The sequence below is a fragment of the Chionomys nivalis genome, chromosome 2 (assembly GCF_950005125.1).
Source record: "Chionomys nivalis chromosome 2, mChiNiv1.1, whole genome shotgun sequence".
NCBI classification, from domain to species: Eukaryota; Metazoa; Chordata; class Mammalia; order Rodentia; family Cricetidae; genus Chionomys; species Chionomys nivalis.
The window spans coordinates 67,283,371-67,308,845 of NC_080087.1; the positions used below are offsets into that span (position 1 = coordinate 67,283,371).

Sequence of the window (25,475 nt, forward strand, 5' to 3'; positions counted from 1 at the left end):
AGCAATGGCTCTCAAAGGCAGTGAACAGCCCCGCCATGCTGAACTGGGTAGAGCAAGCAGGCAGGGCCATGTTGGCACTAGCCACACCCACTTAGCATTAAGAAGGCGTGCTTCTGGTCAGAAAATGATTACAGATGCACAATAAAGTCAGATACAGATAAAAAAAAAAACCTCTAAATGTGTCATAGTGCTGGATAAATGTACATAGGCTTGGGAAAGAGAAGAAAAAGAATATAGAGAATTATAAAGAGAAGTAAATCATTTTTTTAAAAAAAATCAAATTCTTAAAAGAGACAGAGCATAGATAGTCATAGATTAAAAGGAATAAAGAAAAACAAACCACATAAAGATGGAAAAGCTGGGCAGTGGTGGCACATGCCTTTAATCCCAGCACTTGGGAGGCAGAAGCAGGTGGATCTCTGTGAGTTCGAGGCCAGCCAGGGCTACAAGAGCCAGTTCCAGGACTGGCTCCAAAGCAACACAGAAAAGCCGTCTCAAAAAAAAAAAAAAAAAAAACAAAAAAAACAAAACAAAAAACAAAACAAAAAACAACAACAAAAAAAAAACAATATAGGGGGCTGGAGAGATGGCTCAGTAGTTAAGAGCATTGCATGCTCTTCCAAAGGACCCGAGTTCGATTCCCAGCAAACACATGGTGGTTCACAACCATCTGTAATGAGGTCTGGTGTCCTCTTCTGGCCTGCAGGCATATATGCAGACAGAATGTTGTATCCATAATAAATAAATATTTTAAAAAAACAATATATAAACAAATAAAAAAGATGGAAAATACAGAGTCTGGATTGTGTATATTATGGTGTTTTATTTGAAATTTTTTTTTTCTTGGTTTTTCGAGACAGGGTTTCTCTGTGGTTTTGGAGCCTGTCCTGGAACTAGCTCTTGTAGACCAGGCTGGTCTCGAACTCACAGAGATCCGCCTGCCTCTGCCTCCTGAGTGCTGGGATTAAAGGTGGGCGCCACCACTGCCTGGCTTATTTGAAATTTTTAAAAGATTTATTTATTTACCTCAATGTATGCCCGCGCCAGATCTCAGTACAGATAGTTGTGAGCCACCATGTGGTTGCTGGGAATTGAACTCAGGACCTCTGGATGAGTAGCTAGTGCTCTTAACGTCTGAGCCATCTCTCCAGCCCTTTATTTGAATTTTTTGACTGTGAAGGAGCTAAGTACAGAGAGACATTTGATTTTATGTGCTGCTAAGCTAAACCAACCTATATATTTTAAAGGTTTCTTGACTTCAAAATTTGAGTCTAAGGATATGTTGCTTTGGAAAAGAGGTTCTGCTTTTCTTTCCACAGAAGCTGATAACTGATGGATTTCTTCCAGACTAAGGTAGTTTGATGGATAAAGAGCCCCCAAAAGGTCATTGTGAACACCCCCAAAAATACTTCACTGAGCAAAAAGCAGTAAGCAGTTTGGAGAGAACTACACCCAAATTCCCAAATATTGTTTATAAATACTTTTTTAATTTAAAGGGGAATATAATATAGAGATGAATACTTTGCACCGGTATGGATATTAGTTTATTGATAGAAATTTAAGGTTAATTTTGTTATACTGTGTATATGTATTTTTGATCTTGATTAAGGTATAGTGTTTGTCCAGCTCATTTAAAATGTAATGTATAATTAAGAAGTGTAGGTTAACAGATAATAATCTGTAATAAGCTTCTAGCACATTAGATTTTCTAGACATATAGAGATATATTTCTGGTAGATAGGTATTCTTCAAATGTTTCAGAGACCTTCAGAATATGAGATTTAGAATGGTTTAAGAAGTTAGGACTTTTCACAACAATGAGACACATTTGTTCCTTGCAGCATCATTCTACTTCAAGAGGATAATGGGCACAGAAGAGCCTCTTTATGGCATTGGTTGGCTATTTGAGCAAGAAACTGTTCTGCCTGGACTGCTTGCTATTGTGCTGTATGAACTAGATTTGCAGAACCCACAGAAAAATGACTGCTGAAGTTGCCTAAAGAAGGTGAGACAGTCCTTCAGGGTTCCTACTTCATGACAGAGTCTGCCAGACATTCTGCAGGACAGAGAGAAAAGCAACTGATGGACTTCGCCATTACAAGACAGAATAAATCTTCAAATTTCCTGCTTTGTGGAAGTCTACTGAATATTATGTGCCTGTAGGCTGAAGATGGATTCTCCAATGATACAGAAGAACTTTGGGTGACTGTCCAGGCAGCAAGATGTCTCTGTCAATTCAAGTTTTGGAAGTTGCTTACAATGTACTTTGTTATCTTAGGTAATATTATATCCTTCTAGAGTCTTTGATGGAATTGAAGAATAGATAGTTATAGTTTTCCTTAATTATGATAAAAGATAAAGTAGATATAAATATTGTAACTGTAATTCTTGCTTGATATCTGTTTTGTTATATGTAATTTTACTATGTTAAAGTTAAAACCTTCCTTTTTATTTAAACAAAAAGGGAAAATGGTGTGGAAAGTCCTTCTGTATATGTGTTGCTTTTATTGGTTAATGAAGAATCTGCCTTGGCCTGTGATACAGCAGAGCGGGGCTAGGCAGGGAAAACTAAACTGAATGCTGGAAGAAAGAAGGTGGAGTCAGGACAAGCCATGTAGTCCTGCCAGAGACAGACACTGAACAGAACTTTGTCAGTAAGTCACAGTCACATGGCGATACAGAAATTAATAGAAATGAGTTAAATTAACATATAAGAGCCAGTCAATAAGAAGCTAGAGCTAGGGGCTGGAGAGATGGCTCAGAGGTTAAGAGCATTGCCTGCTCTTCCAAAGGTCCTGAGTTCAATCTCCAGCAACCAAATGGTGGCTCACAACCATCTGTAATGAGGTCTGGTGCCCTCTTCTGGCCTGCAGGCATATACACAGACAGAATATTGTATACATAATAAATATTTTTTTTAAGAAGCTAGAGCTAATAGGCTAAGCAGTGATTTAATTAATACAGTTTCTGTGTGATTATTTCGAGTCTGGGCAGCTGGAAATGAACAAGCAGCCTCCTACTACAGGTATTGGCATGAAAACAGACAGGATAACCAATGGAATCAAACTGAAGACCAGGATATGAATCCACATACCTATGAACACCTAATTTTTGACAAAGAAGCTAAAATTATACAATGGAAAAAAAGAAAGCATCTTCAACAAATGGGGCTGGCATAATTGGATGTCAACATGTAGAAAATGAAAATAGATTCAATATACCAATGCACAAAACTCAAGTCCAAATGAATTAAAGACCTCAATATAAAACTGACCACACTAAACCTGACAGACGTAAAAGTGGGAAGTAGCCTTCAATCCATGGGCATAGGAGACCACTTCCTAATTATAACATCAGCAGCACAGACACTGAGAGTAAATGAGACCTCTGGAAACTGAGAAGCTTCTGTAAAACAATGGACACAGTCAATAATAGAAAAAGGCAGCCTACTGAATGGGAAAAGATCTTCATCAACCCCACATCAGACAAAAGTCTGATCCCCAAAATATATAAAGAACTCAAGAAATTAGAGAACAAAATTCCAAACAGCCCCATTAAAAATGGGGTACAGACCTAAACAGAAAAGTCTCAACAAAAAAAAATCTCAAATGGCCAAAGGACACTTAAGGAAATGTTCAGTATCCTTAGCCATCAGGGATATGCAAATCAAAATGATTCTCAGATACCATCTTACACCAGTCAGAATAGCTAAGATCAAAAATACCAACGATAGCTTATGCTGGAGAGAATGTAGAGTAAAGGGAACATTCCTCTATTGCTGGTGGGAATGAAAACTTGTACAACCACTCTGGAAATCAATATGGCAGTTTCACAGAAAATTGCAAATCAACCTACCTCAGGACCCAGCAATACCATTCTTGGGCATATACCCAAAAGATGCTCAATCATACTAAAGGACATCTTTTCAACTATGTTCATAGCAGCATTATTTGTAATAACCAGAACCTGGAAACAACGTAGATGCCCCTCAACCAAAGAATGGAAAAAGTAAATGTGGCACATTTACACATTAGAGTACAACTCAGTGGTAAAAAATACTGACATCTTAAAATTTGCATGCAAATGGATGGGGGAAAAAAGTCCTGAGTGAGGTAACTCAGACTCAGAAAGATGAACATGGTATGTACTCACTCATGAGTGGATACTAGCTGTAAAGCAAAGAATAGTGAGTCTACAATTAATCATCCTAAAGAAGCTGTAACAAGGTGAACCCTAAAAAATATCATACATAGATCTACCTAGAAAGGGAAAATAGATGACTTGGTAGTCAGATGTTAGGGCGAAAACCTGCTAATTCAGAAAGCCCAAGAAGCTACCAATGAACTTCCTTTTTGGCCAGAGACCCAAAAAGAGAATGTCTCTTCAACCATCTCTATTCAGAAAATTGTAAGCCCCAAGTCACTCCCTACTCTTTCCTGTGCGTCTATCAGTCTCCCATACCGCTTCATACTCTCTATAGCTAATTCTTGCCAATTAGTTCTGGGTTCTTGCCCCTGATCCAAGGTTGGTATTAACACTTGGGTTTCACAGTGTGAGCAAATATTCCAGAACATATTCTAAGAGTTGTACCAACCAAAAATGATTTCTCACACTTGCCACGATTCTAAAGTTTCTGTAATGTATGTAGTCTCTGATGAGTTCTAAGGCTGGCTTTGGCGGTAAAGGACTTGTCACATTCACCGCATTTGTAAGGTTTCTCTCCTGTGTGTGTTCTCTGATGTACCCTAACAGATGAGTTCCTGGTAAAGGACTTGTCACATTCACCGCATTTGTAAGGTTTCTCTCCTGTGTGTGTTCTCTGATGTATCCTAAGAGATGAGTCCCAGGTAAAGGATTTGTCACATTCACTACACTTGTAAGGTTTCTCTCCTGTGTGGATTCTCTGATGACTTCTAAGAGAGTCTTTTGTGTTAAAACATTTGTCACATTCACTACATTTGTAAGGTTTCTCTCCGGTGTGGATTCTCTGATGAGTTCTAAGACCGCCTCTCCCAGCAAAAGATTTTTCACATCTGCTACATTTATAAGGTTTCTCTCCCGTATGTACTCTCTGATGAACACTAAATGCCACTTTTTTGGCAAAGGATTTGTCACATTCACTACATTTGTATGGTTTCTCTCCTGTATGTGTTCTCTGATGATTTTTAAACGTCCCTTTCCCAGCAAAGGATCTGTCACATTCACTACATTTGTATGGTTTCTCTCCTGTGTGTATTCTCTGATGGCTTCTAAATGCCCCTTTCTCTGTAAAGGATTTGTAACATTCACTACATTTGTAAGGTTTCTCTCCTGTATGTATTCTCTGATGAACTCTAAGATTTGAGCCACTTTTAAAGCTTTTGTCACATTCATTACACTGGTAAGGTTTCACACCCGTGTGTCTTTTTGAATGTGATCTAAGATTTGAGGCACTTGTAAAGCTTTTGTCACATTCTCTACATTTATAAGGTTTCTCTCCTGTGTGGATTCTCTGATGAGTTCGAAGATGGTCTTTTGTGGTAAAGCACTTGTCACATTCACTACATTTGTAAGGTTTCTCTCCTGTATGAGTTCTCTGGTGAGACATAAGATGAACTTTCTGGGTAAAGGATTTGTCACATTCACTACATTTGTAAGGTCTCTCTCCTGTGTGGATTCTCTGATGACTTCTAAGACGGTCTTTTGTGGTAAAGCATTTGTCACATTCACTACATCTGTAAGTCTCTCCTGTATGGATTCTCTGATGTATTCTAAGATAGGAGGCACTCTGAAAGGATTTGTCACATTCACTACATTTGTAACGTTTCTCTTTAATGTGGATCCTGTAATGTCTTTCAAAGTCTGATGTGTGACAAAAGCACTTACCACATTCTGAACATTTGTGGAATTTTTCTCTACAGTGGACTTTGTAATGTACTTTGAGTTGCAAAAAATGCAGAAAGGATTTACTGCATCTTGTACATTTATAGGTTTTTCCTCCAGTATGTGCTCTCTGATGCCTAATGAGAGATGAGTGAGTCTTGAATAATTTTCCACATTTCCAGCATTGGTGTGATTTCATTCCACTATTGGTTTGTTTTAGCTTGAGTTTATGTTTAGAATCAAAATATTTATCATACTTGGTATTTTTGTGCTTCTTCTTTCCTGTATGAGTTCTTTGATTTTGGCTAATGATGGAACGCAGATGGAAACAGTTTACAGAGTCTTTATATTTGCAAGGTTCTTCTCCAGCACTTCCATTTTTGTGTCTGTTGAGGTTTAAGGTTTCACCAGAGGCATTTCTGTGGTTACTAAATCTGTACTTGTAATTTTCTGCAGTATCACTTGTGTTATGAGGTATACACTGGCAGGGCTCATGAATCACTTTGCAAAGCTCATTACATTTATACAACTTCTCTTGGATATTTTCATGATCATGAATAAAATGCTTTGTGCCTTGATGCAAGACCTTCTCACATTTACCACATATGTGATGGTTCTCTGAAAAATTAGTACAATTGTGAATAATAGCAATTAATGCATGACTAACAGATTCACCAACTGATTTTTTTTTAGGTTTTCTACAACATATAAACTAGTAACTTTCAGGGATAGAGCTTTTAACAGAGGACTTTTCTACTTCATAATCATTAAATGGATGCTCATAAGAATCCCCAATCTGATTTATATCAAATCACTAGGGCCAATAATGGCCAACTCATTCCTTTTATTCTTTTTTCAATATTTTTCATTTATTTGACATCCTTACTGTAGTGCCAACTCCCTCCTCTCTTTCTGATACCTTTCTCTGCCTGCTGTCTATCCCCCCATCAAGGCATTCTCTGTTTCAGTTCTCAAAGAGGTAGGCCTTCCATGGGTATCAACAAAGCACTGACATATTAAGTTTGGGTAGGTCTTAGCTCCTCCCTTTGTATTAAGGCTGGACAACACAACCCATTATGAGAAATAGCTTCCCAATAGTAAGTCAAAGCATTAGGTAAATGCCCTGATCCAACTGATAAGAGTCCCAAAAATACATCAAACTAAACAACTGTCGTATATATGTAGAGGATCTACATCAGTCCCATGCATAGCCTTCTCATATTATCTAAAAATGGTACCTTGTAGTTCGTAAGACAAACAGGTGTTTGACCAGTAAAGAATTTGAGAAATAAGCTCTGTGAAGGATCATATGAAGAATGTCTCAATATTTCTTATGTTTTTGAGACAGAGTCACACAGTACAACTTATGTCAGCTAATTCCAGGTTAGCAAGGAACTCACCAAGTCCTCCCACTTCAGCCTCCAAAGTGCAAATATTAAAAATAATACTGCACCAAACTAACATAGCAACCACATCTCAAAAATAAACAAAAACAACATTCACACAAACAGCAGTTTTTTTTTTCTAAAACCTTTTGCATTGTTTATAATCAGAAATAGGAAGAGTTTAATGCAGTAGCAAAATAAAAACATTCTAATTATTATGAGTTCTGCAATATATTACCTTGCTATGAACAGTCAATATTCTTTGAACTTTGAAATTTTCTTTATATATTACATAGGAGGGCTAAAAAGACCACAGAGAGTATAGGATTGGTTACTCTTCTAGAAAACACAGAATAATGCAAATAAAGCACTATTAAAAAGTTATGTTAGTAACCAGAATTTTCCTCATTTGTGGGATTATCTAGGTTCAAAGATTTACATATATACACAAATTAGGTAAATGAAAAGGATGAATCAGGAATTCTACAGTAAGAGAACTCTTACCCACAAAAAGTAGATTGCTGTAATTCTCTAACATCACATCCATGTACAATGCCTTCTGAGCACAGTCTAGACATTCCCATTCTTCTTGAGAGAGGTCCACAGCCACATCTCTGAAGGATAACAGACCCTGCAATGGAGAATTACCTATTTACCATGCACTGCTCCACAAATGATATCTTGAGTAAAAGAAACCTAAAGAATTAGAGACAGAGACATGTCTATGATATAGATGAGGCATGGCAAATTTTAAAGGTCAAAATTTTTCTAGAAGTGCGGTGTTGCTATTCTTTCAGAGACAATATATAGAAGGACTTGACTTACTACATTGCAAACATCCATTAGGACTCTCTCCTCCATGAATTTTCTGATGTATTCTAAGACCTGAGTAGCAGGAAAAAAAAAAAAAAAAAAAGATGTGCCACAATCAATAAATTTGAAAATTTTGTGTCCAGTTTGAAGTTTTCACTTATGATACTACAAAACAGAATTTAATCTCAGATCCAGGAGATCTAATGCTCTCAGATGAACCTTATAGGCAGGGGTCATACACAGTACACGTGCACACACACAAACACTCAGGGATATATCTATATAAAATAAAAATTATAATTTAAGTTTAATAAAAGATATTTTCTAAAATGTTCAGTCTTTATTGTATTTTCAATCTCTGTAAACACAGGGTGACATAATAGTCTTGCAATCACCAAATTTTTAGGGAATATAACATACACATTTAAGGTTTAGATACAGGAACGTACCTTTATGAAATATGTGTTGATAAGAAACAGAATCCCAGAGCCACATCTCAGATGTTAAAGCTGTAATGATTAAAGGTATGCTTTGACATTATACAACTGCTTACCTTACTTGAATATGGACATTAGATCAATCCTGTTTGAAGCTGGGTTTACCTGACTCTAATCTAAAAGGTTCAGTGGAGATCCTGAGGCCTTGGTATAATGGTTAATGATTTGTCCCTTTCTAGAACAAATAAGTAGAAGATGGAATGCAAAAAAAAAAAAAAAAAAAAAAAAAAAAAAATTTATTTATTTATTTATATATTTGGTTTTTCGAGACAGGGTTTCTCTGTAGCTTTGGAGCCTGTCCTGGAACTAGCTTTTGTAGACCAGGCTGGCCTCAAACTCACAGACATCCGCCTACCTCTGTCTCCCAAGTGCTGGGATTAAAGGCATGCGCCACCACTGCCTGGCTGGAATGCAAAATTTATGGATGATTTAAGTCATTTTTTTTCTTGAGAGTAAGGAGTTTAAAATCATTGCACATACCCAATGTTCCAAACACACAGAACCCAAGTTTGTGAAGATATGTTTTGAGAAATATTTACAACCATGAAGTAAATAAAAAAGTAGAATTATACAACATTAATGTTATTTACATTTTCAAATTCTTGATACAAACAATATAGACAAAGAACAATCTCATGAATTCCACACAGTATTTCAGTACATAATAATTAGAAATATACATGCAGCCGGGCGATGGTGGCGCATGCCTTTAATCCCAACACTCGGGAGGCAGAGGCAGGCGGATCTCTGTGAGTTCGAGGCCAGCCTGGTCTACAAGAGCTAGTTCCAGGACAGGAACCAAAAAAAAAGAAATATACATGTAAAAACATGGCCTATACAACAGTTCATTCAAATGTAGTACAAATATTTTCTATTATCAAAACAAATGTTTTAAATAGAATGAGAAATATTCTAACTCTTCATTAATTTTGAATATATTATTGCTCATGTGATTGACTCAGATGAAATTTTAAGCCTCTTAATTTCAACTTTATTCTTCACTTCAGTATTTGAGCTCTTTCATCTAACATGATTTAAGCTTAGATAAGTATTTATAATTAAACCTTCATTTTTCAAAGACTGGAATACACAGGGTTATATACTATCACAAGTGTTCACCAGAAATATAAACCTGGAGCCTGAAGACATGGCTCAGAGATAAAGCGCACTTGCTATTCCTGCAAAGAAACCTAATTTAATTCTCTCTAAACAAATGGCAATTAGCTACAGTGTCTGACTTCAGTGCCAAGGGTTTGGTGCTGACCTCAGGGATGGAGGGGCATACTACACCATGCAGTATATATAACAATATGCAGATCAACCCTCATATATGTAAATAAAATATTATTTTAAAGCAAGAAATAAGCCGGTTGGTGGTGGCGCATGCCTTTAATCCCAGCACTCGGGAGGCAGAGGCAGGCGGATCTCTGTGAGTTCGAGGCCAGCCTGGTCTACAAGAGCTAGTTCCAGGACAGGAACCAAAAGCTACAGAGAAACCCTGTCTTGAAAATCTAAAAAAAAAAAAAAAAGCAAGAAATAGAAACATTGATATAACTCTTCAGAATTTCACTCTGTAATAAAAACCTTTAGGGAGAGAGAAAAAAAAACATAGTCCAGAGAGGGCCTTCATTCTCCAAAAGAAGAGAGTAAAGTGCTATGGGACAATGGTCTTGTACCCTGTAGAGGTTCAGAAGCAGACAGCAATGGCTTTCAGACCTACCTGTACCAAAAGGAGTGATCACATAACTCCATCTGCATCTGGAGGAGGCACCGCCTGAGCCTCATGCCTACCTGCACAGTGAGGAGTGATCACCTGAGGCTCTCCCTGCCTGCTCCTTAAAAAATGATCAATGGAGCCAAACCTCCAACTGCACCAATTGGAGAAAGAGGGACCCCTTGAAGGACAGGTGCCAACTGTTCTGATTAGAGAAGAACAGTGCAAGAATACACTCAACAGGGGCTGGAGAGATGGCTCAGTGGTTAAGAGCATTGCCTATTCTTCTAAAGGTCCTGAGTTCAAATCCCAGCAACCACATGGTGGCTCACAACCATCTATAATGAGGTCTGGTGACCTCTTCTGGCCTGCAGACAGAATATTGTATACATAATAAATAAATAAATATTAAAAAAAGAATACACTCAACAACATAAATAGCAATACAGCACAACCAGAAACCAGTGGTTCTATAATAGTAAGATCTGAATATTCCAACACAGATGAAGCAGAAGAAAATAACCTTATAAATAACTTTATGAAGAAAAGCCCTAAAAGAAGTGAAAAATTACCTTAAAGAAATGGAAGAAAAGACAAACAAAAAGTTAGAAGAAAACAACAAACCCCTTAATAAAAACCAAGAAAAAATAAACCAAACAAGTGAAGAAAAGGGTTCAAGATTTAAAAACTAAAATAGAGGCAATAAAACACAAATTGAGGGAATTCTGGAAATGGAAAAGCTGAGTAAATGATCAGGAACTACAAATGCAAGCATTAAACAACAGAATACAAAAGATGGAAGACAGAATCTCAGGTGTTGAAGATACGATAGAGGAAACAGATTCATTGGTCAAAGAAAATGTTAAATCCAACAAATTCTTAACAAAAAATATCCAGAAAATCTGGGACACCATGAAAAAACTTAACCTAAGAATAATAGGGAGAGAAGAAGTCCAGCTCAAAGGCACAGAAAATATATTCAACAGAATCATAGAAGAAAACTTTCCCAACCTAAAGAAGAACATGCCTATGAAAGTACAAGAAGCTTAAAGAACACCAAATAGACTAGACCAAAAAAAAAGTCCTCTTGCCACATAATAATCAAAACACTAAGCACAGAGAATAAATAAAGAATATTAAAAGCTACAAAAGCCTACCTAACATATAAAGGCAGACCTATCAGAATTACACCCGACTTCTCGATGAAAACTCTGGAAGTCAGACAGGCATTATGCAGAAACTGAGAGATCATGGATGCAAGTCCAGACTACTATACCTAGCAAAGCTTTTAATCACCATAGATGAAGATAAAAAGATATTTCAAGACAAAACCAGATTTAAATAATACCTATCTAGTAAAGCTTTTAATCACCATAGATGAAGATAAAAAGATATTTCAAGACAAAACCAGATTTAAATAATACCTATCTACAAATCCAGCCCTAAAGAAAGTACTAAAAGGAAAACTCCAACCCAAGGAAGTTAGCTGCACCCAGGCAACAGATCATCCCACACTAGCAAATTTCAAAGAATGGAAACACAGACATGTCACCAAAACAACAAAAAACAAAAATATCAGGAATTAGCAATCACTGGTCATTAATGTCCATTAATATCAATGGACTCCATTCACCTATAAAAAAGATACAGGTGCCATAACCCGCAACATTATACAGTAATTGCTCAGTCATCTTTTCACGGGCAACTTATCAGAATCAAGGGATCTGATAAATGCTAAAACAAAAACCAAGGCCTTTTGGCATTATTGCTTTGTGAATAAAGTGGCTGTTCCTTCCTGCAGATTTTTTGCAGTAGCTAACTCCCTTTCTGTTACATATTTGGGAATTCATTCCCTAGTTCAGAACAGTTTCCCACTGTCAGGCCTTGTTCCTCTCTCCAAGGTAAATGCAGAGATCTGCCTTCCTGCAATTATCTTTATCAGTAGGCATTTGGTCAGTGCTTAGGGTCTAGGCATAGAACATCCCATTAAAGATATTCACAGATACCTAAGGGCATAGAATTACTATGACTTTAGTTCAGGAAGTTTACTGCTTGTGTTTTACTCTCAAGAACAGCAGAATTAACTGCAACCCAGAGAAAGACCCACAATGCCCACAATCAGAATGGCTGATAACAGCATAGCCTGAAACTAACAATTTAGAGTCCTAGGTCTCTTCTTCGCTTAGAGCAGTAAGTCTAACTCCAGACTTAAGCTGGTAGAAAATACACCATCTGGTGAATGTGCTATCTGATCAAGAGCCAGATTCTCCATGACTGCTTAGGTAGGTTGCTTGGTTACTTGATTCTATGCATTCTGGGAGAGAGAAAAAAGTGGCACACTAGAAATAAACTTTTTAGCCCTTTACTAACCCCTTAAAAATGTAGCATAGCACACTAACCTTCCCTTCTAGAATTGCCTGATGGTTTAATTCCTTTCTTAACTAACTTTCCATTAAGAAGTTCATTGGGGGGGCTGGAGAGATGGCTCAGCGGTTAAGAGCATTGCCTGCTCTTCCAGAGGTCCTGAGTTCAATTCCCAGCAACCACATGGTGGCTCACAACCATCTGTAATGAGGTCTGGTGCCCTCTTCTGGCCTGCAGACATACACACAGACAGAATATTGCATACATAATAAATAAATAAATATTTGAAAAAAAAAGTTCATTGGATGTGTACTAGCCACTCTCATGGATCTGTAGGGGGGTACATATGTAAAAATCCTTATCTGATTGTCTATGGGGCAAAAGAATTTTGACCCTGAAACATGGTAGGGCTGAAAAATTACTAGTTTTAGGGTATAAATGACTGGGAATATTTGTAATGGGTAGAAAAAGGGAGAACAAGAAGGCAATATGAGAAATGATGGATTGATTCGAGAAAAATAAGGAAACATAGACAGACAATTCCCATTGTAAGTAGACGTCTTTGCCATCAGATTTTTAGCCCCTTTACCTCATCCTGGTGTCTTTAATTCAACCCTGTAACACAGATTGGATATGAAAACAGAATCCATCCTTCTGCTGCATACAAGAAAAACACCTCAACTTTAAAGACAAGCATTACCTTAAATGGTTGGGAAAAGGTTTTCCAATCAAATGGACCTAAAAAACAAGGTGGTATAGCTATACTAATATCTAACAAAATACACTTCAAACTAAAAGTAATCAAAAGACATGAAGACGGCCATCTCAAAATTCATAGCTTGAAATATCCACCAAGATGAAGTCTCAATTCTGATTATCTATGCCACAAATACAAAAGCACCTACATCTGTAAAAAAAAAAACACTACTAAAGCTTAAGTCACACATCAAACCCCACACACTAATAGCAGAAGTCAACACCCCACTCTCACCAATGGACAGATCTGCCAAGCAAAAGCTTCACAGATAAATAAGAGAACTGACAGATGTCATGATTCAAATGGATTTAACAGATGTCTATAGAACACTGCACCCAAAGCACAAAAGATTATAACTTCTTCAAGGAACTTCATGGTACCTTCTCTAAAATGGATCATATACTCGGTAACAAAGCAAACCTCAATAGATAAAAAAAAATTGGTAAGATTGCCATTTTTATTATGTTGATCCGACCTATCCAAGATTGTGGGAGATCTTTCCATTTTCTGATGTCTTCAAGTTCTTTCTTTAGAGACAGAGAAACCCTGTCTTGAAGAAAAAAGAAAGAAAGGAAGGAAGGAAGGAAGGAAGGAAGGAAGGAAGGAAGGAAGGAAGGAAGGAAGGAAGGAAGGAAGGAGAAAAAAAGAAGAAAAAGGATGATGTCCTAAAGACAAGTGAAGAATTCAAACTTCTCTTTCATAAAACGAGGCCAGGCATAACTAAGTACTAAAACTGATGCAGTCACTTCCCACTAGCAGTGCCTGAGGACTGGATTGTTTCAGTACTGAATTCTTTGAAAGGACACTAGCCCACTGGGGACACTAACCCACTGGAACATGTGCCTCTGGATGGATTAGATTACATCCCCAGATCTAGCCAACAAGGCTCATTCCCTTATTTGGCCACTTCATTCTCATGATGTTTCTCCCAAGGTCCAGCTATGGAAGAATTGAAGTCTAGCAATCAGAAGTCCCCTTTTGTTCAACTATTTAATATGTCAAATTAATCACCTTTTCCCAACATGGGCTTTCCCCCTTCACCTTTATGAACTGACATTTGCCTATGTGTCACCACTCTATCCCCTCTATTCAGAGGCAGTGTTCTGTCCCTCTAGGACAAATATCCCTGCTCCCTTTCCCTTGTTCCCTTCTCCTTCTCCCTCATCCGCTGTCTCCTTTACCAAAGCATCTTATCCCATTCTAACACAGAGTTTTCCCTTTTTCTCTTCTTAAGAATTCTACTTGTTCTGTATCAGGGTTACAAGGAAGCCAGCTGACAATTTAACAAAAGCCAAACCCCTCCTCATGATACATCAATATCATGCTAAAAGTAAGATCTAGTCAGGCCACCAATCCAAGAGCAGAAAGCCTACGGGTACCTTTGGTTCCATCCACCCCAATGCACAGACATCCAGCCCTGTGCCATGCTCACTGATGCCCACACCTGGGCCGCTTGGCTAGTACACTTGCAAGGCCTTGTCCTGGAAAGCATCATTCATGCAGTCTTAGGTGCACATTGCTATCAGAGGCACTCCAAAATCCACTGAGCCCAGTCCTCACCCAGGAGGTCCTGGTATACTGCGTGGGAGGGGGGTTGCATGGGCAACAGAGGTTTTTTACTCTTTTTGAATCAGGTGACTTTAATTCTAAAGACTGAAAACCACTGATTTGGATGCTGTCTTAAAACTGCCACTCAACCAGCAACCATGCGAGGCGCAGGCTGTCGACCTTGGCATTTGTATCCATTACCATGCTCCTTAGGCATCTTGTAAACAAAGACTCAATTTCACATTAGTGGAAATAAATGGCTGCTCTTCTAATGAAAGCTGATGTCAGCAGTATTTGGAGAGAACCTAATTCTTCCCGTTCACAGGGCTGGCAGCTGGCATGCACTTGCCAGTTATTAAATTCGTTTTTAATTGAGCAATTTAACTGGAGCTTTTGCATCGACTATGTGTCCTGTTTAGAAAAGTTTCTCCGAGTTGTTTGAAGAGACGATAACTTTCCCCTTTCTTAGGTCAGATTGTTAGAAATGCATTTCTTTTTTTTTTTTTTTTTTTTTTTTTTTGCTTTTTCGGGACAGGGTTTCTCTGTGGTTTTGGAGCCTGTCCTGGAACTAGCTCTTGTAGACCAGGCTGGTCTCGAACTCACAGAGATCCGCCTGCCTCTGCCTCCCGAGTGCTGGGATTAAAGGCGTGCGCCACCACCGCCCGGCTTCCACTGCACTTTCAATTCGCCCCCAGGAGCACAAACATACTCTCTGATAATGGCTTAGCACCGATGTGATCTAGAAAGGCTTTGCTATGAAAAGCCAGCAGGCTCTGTCTGTCTCTGGCTCCTGGGTGGAAAGGAGTGTTGGGGCCTTTTCCCCTGGAATGGCTTTTTCTCTTTTGTTCGAGCTGAAGAGATGTTTGGGCTCCCAGCATACCCAGGGTCCTGGCCATGAAAATCACGACACCTGTTCACAAAGTGGACTTGAAAACGAAACCCCTTTATTCACAAGCCTGCCTCTTGTTCTCACCCGTGCCTCATGCAAGCTGCTTGCCCATTTAGTGCTACATGCAGAGAACATAGAAAAGATGAAATCTACATGTGCTGTTTGACAATAAAGATATTCATGACCTGCCCCCCCCCCAAAAAAAAAACCTGAAGCTGGGCAGTGGTGGCACACGCCTTTAATCCCAGAACACAGAATGCGCAGAGGCAGGCAGATCTACGAGGCTAGCCTGGTGTACAGAATGAGTACCAGGACAGCCAGAACTGTTACATAGAGAAACCCTGTCTCAAAAAACAAAACAAAACAACAAAAATATTCCACCCACGAAGTCATTTGCTGCTGTTTTTCTGCCAGAGACAGAAGGTAGTCATTTTAACTTTTCTTTCCTGCTCAATAAAATTTCTCTCTGTAAAAACAGGTATTTGGATATACTTTGTGCCTAATTCCAGGTCTGGGGGGAGCCCCCAGGGTGCGGGGGTTCCCTTCTTTCTCTAATTCCTTTACAAATTCCTACACTAACCCTCAAAAGAATATTGTCAAAAACTGAAAGAAAAAGAATGCTAGACCATCATCACACAAAGCTGAGTTTACCTTGATACAGAAATCTGCCTCAAAACATACATGAAATACAAGGGGACTAATGCAATAAAAAATGTGGATAACTAGGAATAACAGAATGATGAGTAACTGTGCACACGCTCTAGAAAGCTCCGGGTGCAAGCAGTGGACCAGAGGAGTTAAAAAGTATGGATAAAGTTAAACTCCGGGAGGGGGGGGGGAGGGGCGGGGGAGATGGCTCAGTGGTTAAGAGCATAGCCTGCTCTTCCCAAGGTCCTGAGTTCAATTCCCGGCAACCACATGGTGGCTCACAACCATCTGTAATGAGGTCTGGTGCCCTCTTCTGGCCTACAGACATACACACAGACAGAATATTGCATACATAATAAATAAATAAATAAATAAATAAATTTTTTTTTTTTTTTAAAGTTAAACTCTAGGAACTTTGGAATAACCACAATACCAAAGAAAATGGATAACGAAAATACTCTACCAGAACACCACTCTTTAAATATTTCAACAACCACAATAAGAGTGAAAAGATCCAGCCTGGTCTACAAGAGTTAGTTCCAGGACAGGCTCCGTAGCTACAGAGAAACCCTGTCTCGAAAAACCAAAACAAAAAAAAAAGAGTGAAAAGATCAGGATATGCCTCAGCTCATGTAAATGAAAATTTAGTGACAACACAACAGAATTTTGAGAGCCGGGTTAAAGTTGTGGTGAATTTACAATATTTAAAATTTGATGCACAGCGGCTCATCATGGTCAGCATCAGAATGGCAAGGAAAAATGGGCATATCAATACATGCGTTTTCATGGGAAAATACCAGGATAACATACAGGCTGAGAAATGTCAACGCTATCGGCAACCAATCAAAAATTCCTGCTCCAGTAAAAGATACTGTGTTTCAGTTTTAACATTATCAAGAACCTGAATTGTTTCCCAGGACAAACATGGTAGCATTCATAGTGTCAAAAACTGTGTTAGCAGGCTGGCCGGGCGGTGGTGGCGCATGCCTTTAATCCCAGCACTTGGGAGGCAGAGGCAGGCGGATCTCTGTGAGTTCGAGACCAGCCTGGTCTACAAGAGCTAGTTCCAGGACAGCCTCCAAAACCACAGAGAAACCCTGTCTCGAAAAAAACAAACAAACAAACAAACAAAAAAAAACCTGTTACGCAAGCTGGGAAGTGAGCAGAGTTATCAAAGGCCAATCAGATTTGGATGTTGTATGCTATAATCCTAACCCGCCAGGCGAAACATGCCATTGGTGTCATAGTTAGCATGACTATTTTGTGGGTAACAGGTCTTCTGGCTTGATCTGAAGCAGGTTCACAGAAGGAAATACATGAATGGGCCGGCCGGTGGTGGCGCACGCCTTTAATCCCAGCACTCGGGAGGCAGAGGCAGGCGGATCTCTGTGAGTTTGAGACCAGCCTGGTCTACAAGAGCTAGTTTCAGGACAGGAACCAAAAAGCTACAGAGAAACCCTGTCTCGAAAAAAAAGAAATACATGAATAGCCAAAAGCCTGGGATGGTGAAGGTCAAAGGCTCTAATACAGAATTCACTACTTACATTCTGCTACATGTACAAATATTCAAACTGCCTTTTACTGATTCTGAACACACCACAGCTTGGTGTTGGTTTCGGCAAGGGTCTAAGAAACTCTGTTTTCAATGGACAATAGTTATTTTAGAGAATTATACCTCATCAAAAACTGAGAAAAACTGAATGCTAACTGCACAGGCTATGATGGGAATTACATATTCCCACATATAAACTGCAAGGAACATTACAGAAGAGGAGATAAAAGATTTAAGAGCTGGAGGATAGGAATGTGACATATGAAAAACTCTTTTGCCATATGACAATTAGAATTATCAACACATTACAGCCTTGTACACAGCCTAAACTTGCCCAAAATCATACATGAAATATGAGAAGGACAACAGGGAAGAAAACACATCTACCATGGATAAGACAGGGCATGACCAGAGGGTAAGAACGAGCAAATTAAAATGTGCATTCATTAAATATCAATATTTTATTATCAAAATTGAACAAAATTTATAGAAATAAAACTTAAGAGGAGATATCAATGTCTATTTGGAGGTAGAACTTTTGTTTTTTGTGTACTCAACCAACCAATTAGACAAGATTTATACTATCTGTTTTTGCTTCTATTATTTAATTCAAACTGAGCAGTAAACAATCAAAACAATAGTTAAAAAAAGAAAAAACTAACCAAGCACAAGAGAGATCATTGAAATAGAAACCTGAATTCACTGAAGGAATACAGGATAACACTGGAAGAAGGAAAAAATGGGCATGCACATAGAACAGAATGCATTCTTGTGGGAAGGACAGTCTTACAAAATTCATATAAAGCCAGGCGGTGGTGGCGCACGCCTTTAATCCCAGCCCTCGGGAGGCAGAGGCAGGCGGATCTTTGTGAGTTCGAGACCAGCCTGGTCTACAAGAGCTAGTTCCAGGACAGGCTCCAAAACCACAGAGAAACCCTGTCTCGAAAAACAAAACAAAAAACAAAACAAACAAAAAAAAACAAAATTCATATAATTAGCTCAAAATTTGTGACAATCAAGCTACCCATGATTTACTTCACAGGTACAGAAAGGAGACCAATACAAATTTACATTACTTACAAATACCAAAGACCCTAAGAGCCAGAGCAATCCCGGACAAAGAGAGTAAAACTTGAGTCATCCCAGCTGTGATTTCAGATGATACTGTAGATCTAGAGGAACAATAGCACCATGGCAGGGACAGAAGAGGGGACACCTAAAACACTGTGAGCAGCAGATCCAGAACCAACCCAACCTGGGTGACCAACTGAAAATACCAAAAACTTATCATACAGATGACAGCCTCATCAACCTGTGTTGAAGGGAAAGGTTCATATCCACATATAAAAGAATGAAAATAGGTGAAAATCAATAAATTGGTGAAATCTGACTGTGTGAAACTGAAAAAAATGTATACCCCAAAGTATAAAGAAACAGCATACTAAATGGTGAAACTTATTAGCAAACATTTTATAGTACAATACATATATGCCCAGATTTTACCAAGAAGTTAAAAAAAAGCAAACTAAATATTTTAATCAAGAAATAAACCAAAAAAAGTGACAATGCGAAAAAGCTGTAGCATAGCCTAAATGTAAATAGCACATGTTCCACACATTTACGGATGAAGAAAATACTCCTCTTGTGTACACTGACAATTCTCTGCCCAGTCGGTATCTACACTCATGGTGTTAAACAGCATACACTAGAGAAAAGGCAGAAGGAAGAACAGAGAGACCGTGTTCTTCAGTGGGAATCCAACTCACTGCAACAGCAGAAAAGTCAGTGTGCAGGTTTTTTTTTTTGGTTTTTTTTTTTTTTGGTTTTTCGAGACAGGGTTTCTCTGTGGCTTTGGAGCCTGTCCTTCTCTGTGGTTTTGGAGCCTGTCCTGGAACTAGCTCTGTAGACCAGGGTGGTCTCGAACTCACAGAGATCCACCTGCCTTTGCCTCCCGAGTGCTGGGATTAAAGGCGTGCGCCACCACCGCCCGGCCAGTGTGCAGTTTTATGGACAACTAAACAATAAAAAAATAAAACCTAGGGCTGGAGAGATGGCTCAGAGGTTAAGAGCACTGATAGTTCTTCCAGAAGTCCTGAGTTCAATTCCCAGCAACTACATGGTAGCTCAACCATCTGTAATGAAATCTGGTGCCCTCTTCTGGCCTGCAGGCATACATGCAAATAAAACACTGTATACAAAATAAATAAATCTTTTTTTAAAAAGATAAAACCTAGTGAAGATACTACTCCAATTTTAAAGGAATGAAATAAATTGCAAACTATCAATGAAATAGAAAGAGGAAAAGAAACATAATACAAAAAAAAAATCACAAAATAGTGTTTATAATTTTCTTCAGTGATTTCTTTTTTTTTTTTTTTGGTTTTTCGAGACAGGGTTTCTCTGTGGTTTGGGAGTCTGTCCTGGAATGAGCTCTTGTAGACCAGGCTGGACTCGAACTCACAAAGATCCGCCTGCCTCTGCCTCCCAAGTGCTGGGATTAAAGGCGTGCGCCACCACCACCCGGCTCTTCAGTGATTTCTTGAAATGCATATGGATAATATGCACCAAACCAAACATGAAAACAGGATAATACTAAAACCAAAATATATACTAGCCCTAAATGATCCTAAAATCAAAATATATACTTCCTATGAAAGTATTTACTTCAAACATAATCATACTTAGTGCTAAGAATGAAGAAACTTTATAAAGATTTCCTGTGATGAGGGTTGATCATGATTATGGTAGGTAACAGGAAAAGATGAATCTATAAGTGTAAAAAACAAAGAATATTAATAAATGATCAAAGGGTCCATTTCCAGAAAGGTATGTGATCAATATGAATGTATTTTACAAGTTTCCAATTACATGAAGCAATCAATGACTGACCTATAGGAAGCAAATAGACAATGATACAGGAAGCTTCAATATCTACCACTGAGCAAGATGACCATAAACAGAAAACCAATAATGCCTAGCAGCTCTGCAGAGAAACATCCACTAAACATCAGAAGGTGCCCAGTTTTCTCAAACTTCAATGAGCATCCTCCAGTGTGGCCATTTCTTAAAAATAGAGCAACTCTTCGAACCTAGTAGAGATCAATATTTAAAACGTGTCTTCTCCAAAAACCTAGAATACTGACATCAACATTAGAAGGAGCAGAGAATACAAAAGAGGCATGTGAACACTGACTCACTGAATGCATGCTCTCATTCATTCAAACATGAGGAAATATAAAACGATGTTTATGGTCTGTAAATATTCTCAATAATATATACCAAGATCTTACAGGCAGTTTTTTTATAAATGCAGAAAGTCAGGAATTCCTAAGATTTATAAAATTGTGAGAAACCAAAAAACTGCAAAGACAAAGACAGAAGGATCAAACCCAGAGGTAATTTCAAAATATATAAAACTTGTAGTAATGCAAACCATGGCGTGTTGAAGACAGACAATGGAATATCAAAGGGAAGACAATGCAAATGGAGCTTAAACACTCAGCAGAGATAGTAAACAAACCTTATCAAAATTTTGCTGGTGGGGCTGGAGAGATGGCTCAGCAGTTAAGGGCACTGCCTGCTCTTCCAAAGGTCCCGAGTTCAATTCCCAGCAACCACATGGTGGCTCACAACCATCTGTAATGAGATTTGGTGCCCTCTTCTGGCCTGCAGGCATGCAGGCAGAGTACTAAGGATACTGTATACATAATAAATAAATAAATCTTAAAAAAAATTTTGCTGGTATTATTTTAGAAAATAGAGAAATTAACCTAAAAGAACCTGAAGGAACTCTAAGATGCTCAAAAAACTCTGTGTACAGGATCAACCAAGAGGCTTAAATTAAATAGTCCCAACTAAATGGCATGTTAAAATTATAGTAATGAGGGGCTGGAGAGATGGCTCAGAGGTTAAGAATACTAGTTGTTCTTCCAGAGGTCTTGAGTTCAATTCCCAGCAAACGCATAGTGGCTCACAACCATCTCATAATGAGATCTGGTGCCCTCTTCTGGTGTGCAGACACACATGCAGGTAGACCACTGTATAAATAATAAATAAATGAATCTTTAAAAAAATTATACTAATGAAACCACTTAATAGTGATATAAAAAAACACAACCAGAAATGGAAATTAAAGAGGGACATCTTTCCCATGCGAAGTCAAATAAAATTATATTTGCCTCTGTATTAATTTTTTACATACACAGTCTTCAAACACCTACCAATAGGAAATCCTGAGATTATTCTCTGTGGAATTCTTTAGAATTAAACAGAATGTGGCAAAACCAATCTCATGTCCTATTTTTCTGTCACTTGAGCCCTTCCCAGTCTCTTTACGCCTTCCTCAATCACTGTAGCACACCTGGATCCTTTGCTATTGTCTCCTCTCTTCACCATCCAGAGCTCTTTGTTTTGATTCCCAGGTGAGCAGGACTGACTGAGCAATGTGAGATTCTTCAGAAAACACCTAAAAGTTTTCAAGGAGCAGAAAGTAAAGATGCTAACACCTGCCAAAAGGAAAGAGAAAATACTAAGAAAAAGATCTCTAGCCAGGCAGTGGTGGCATATAATCCCAGCACTGGGGAGGCAGAGGCAGAGGATCTCTGTGAATTCAAGGCCAGCGTGGTCTACAAGAGCTAGTTCCTGGACAGGCTCCAGAGAAACCATCTTCAAAAACCAACCAACCAGGGGCTGGAGAGATGGCTCAGTGGTTAAGAGCACTGCCTGCTCTTCCAAAGGTCCTGAGTTCAATTCCCAGCAACCACATGGTGGCTCACAACCATCTGTAATGGGGTCTGGTGCCCTCTTCTGGCCTGCAGGCAGAGTATTGAGACTACCGTATACATAATAAATAAATCTTAAAAAAAAAAAAAAAAAAACAACCAAAAATAAATAAAATAAAATGCCTCTTTCTCCTTGGATTTCAGTTTACCCTGTGAGATGCGAGACTCATTCACACACAGCTACCACACATCCAGAGTAGTTTTCCCAGGAACCCGGAGCAGAAGCAAGGGAGACTGCAAGAACATTATTCTTACCCTCAGAATCCCAACGGCTACAGTTCTTTAATAGGAGATCTCAGCTAAAAGCCCCGTGAGCAGGGTCTAGGCATTTCCACTCCTACAAGAAGTTCACATTCACAGCACTAAATGTCAACAAATCCTGAAATTAACAAAAAAAAAATGTTGGTCACGTGTACATAGGCGGAGTGCTTTTCCTCAACAAAAGAGACATGTTTCTGATACAGGTGAGTGATCATGAATACTTAAAAGATGCTTTATAATTTTGTTTAAAGTGCATTTGCGAACTATAAAATAGTGTGGCCTGATATACTCTCGCAGCATGCATGTTGGGTTTGCCTGGTCCTTGGGTGTAACATAAGAACACAGCATACCAAGACACAAACAACATAATATTGAAAGCAGGGTCTATAAGGCTAAAGAAGTGGAAACCCGGGTATCTTTGGAGGTAGGCAGGGTAGCAGCTAAGAGAACACGCTGAGGGAGGACGATGAGCAATAGAGCCAAGGCTGACAGAGACCAGGTAAGAGAGCCTGCGACTGTGACGGACAGATGAACAAGTTTAAGGGGTGCGCGTGGCGCATAAGAAAGCACCTGGCTGCAGGTGAAGAAGTGAGCTGCCGCCGCCGCCGCCGCCGCCGCCGCCGCCGCCGCCGCCGCCGCCGCCGCCAGAGCCACGTGCAGGACTGCGGGAGCTGACAGTGTCCTCCTGGTCCCAGCCCCGCAGCTCCTCTGACCTGGGAGGTTCCAGGGCCGCCGGGCTGCGGTTCCCGCCACTGCGCTGCTGACTTTCCCAGGCCGCCCGGCGTGGAGGCTGCGGCTCCGGGGAGTTTTCGTGTCCCCGAACACACAGCGGAGTCTTCCTCACCCACTTCCAGACGACGCGGCTCCCAGAGTCCAGAAGAGACTAGCGGGATTTCCTGTCCCTTCGGCCTGGTTCTTCCGAGCTATTCTTCCTGGTCCCGCCCACTACACCCACTTCCGGTTACGTATTCCCTCTAAACCCGCCTACCGAGGGCTCTTTTTTTCTTTTTTAACAGGGTTTCTCTATGTAGCCTTGGCTGTCGTGGAGTTCCAGCTCACAGAGATCCGCCTGCCTCTACCTCCCAAATGCTAGGATTAAACGCGTGTGCCACCACCGCCAGCCTAGTCTAAAAGAGCTAGTTCCAGGACAGGCTCTATAGCTATAGAGAGACTTGGTCTTGAAAACAAACAAACAAACTGATTGGAGTTTTTCCCAACTTTGGAGGAAATAAACTTTTTTGTCTTCTAAACAAAGTTTACATTAATAAGTACTCTTGAAGCTGATTTGTGTGTCCAAAATAATTACTAAGCAAAGCTCGATTGCATGAAACAGTTCCTGAGCATCCCTTAGCTGATTGTGGACACCCTGTTTCAGACCTGGAATTTTAGTCATGTCCTGGTTTCTTATGCGTAAAATGTGAGCCCAAACCATAGCATTTGCATAAGGAGAGGCTGAGAAGTTGAGATGTGGAAATTGTGGGTCATGATTGGGTTAGAACACCAGCCCTGCCTGATAATCAGGCAAGGATTCAGCTAGATTACAACTACAGGATAGGATGTGGGACTTAGGGAAAGGCATTCCATACAGTGTAAGGAAACGCTGTCTTTTGTAGTCATTTGTGAGTTTTTTTCTAATAAATTATTACGCTTTTGCATAAATGAACAAATGTTTCCCAGACATTGAATCATAATGGTCAAACCATGCTCTCAGTGTTCATTCACTGATACAGCACAGTTTGGAGAATGGATGTCACGTACAGAATTCCGTAGCACACTTTCATTCTGTCTTCTGAAGCTCCCAAACCAGTCCAGTCTGTCTCGCTGTATGCCATATCAATGAAACCATCTGGTTTGGGAGTTAACACCCTAGAGTAGGAAGTCCACCAATATCTCATTTTTTTAGCTGATTTTTAGCCCAGTAAGTGCACAATTCATCATTGTGTCTGCTTTTCCAATGCTGTCCTGTTTTTACTGCTAAAGCGTTTGGTGCATCATCCCAGAGTCTCTTTATTATTCAGGTTTGTCTTGGCTATCCTGGTGTGTGTGTGTGTGTGTGTGTGTGTGTGTGTGTATGTGTGTATGTGTGTGTGTGTATGTTTTCATATGAAACTGAAAATTGTCCCTTTTTGATCTGTGAAAATGTCTGGCAGTGGTGGTACATGCCTTTAATCACATTACTCTGGAAGCAGAGAAAGGCAGAACTCTGAGTTGAAGGCAGTCTGGTCTACAAAGGGAGTTATAAAGAGAAACCATGTCTCCAAATACCAGAACTGAAGAAAAAAAAAACATACAAGAATTATGTTGGAATTTTGATGGGGATTTGAATCTGTTGTTTGCTTTATTTAGGATGATCATTTTTTTTATATTACTCCAACCAGTCCATGAGCATGAGACATATTCCCAT

General features: G+C 39.3%; 1 protein-coding gene across 1 annotated transcript; it reads right to left on the minus strand.

Annotated features, from left to right (window-relative positions):
- Positions 1 to 946: 946 nt before the first annotated feature.
- LOC130862666 (zinc finger protein 883-like) lies at positions 947 to 23,947 on the minus strand. Its single transcript, XM_057752391.1, has 6 exons — positions 23,642 to 23,947; positions 23,066 to 23,189; positions 22,390 to 22,494; positions 8,073 to 8,132; positions 7,752 to 7,878; positions 947 to 6,480 (listed from the first exon to the last, which is right to left on the minus strand). The coding sequence occupies exons 4-6, from the start codon at positions 8,106 to 8,108 to the stop codon at positions 4,625 to 4,627; spliced, it is 2,019 nt and encodes a 672-aa protein (XP_057608374.1). The 5' UTR covers positions 8,109 to 8,132; positions 22,390 to 22,494; positions 23,066 to 23,189; positions 23,642 to 23,947; the 3' UTR covers positions 947 to 4,624.
- Positions 23,948 to 25,475: the final 1,528 nt, after the last annotated feature.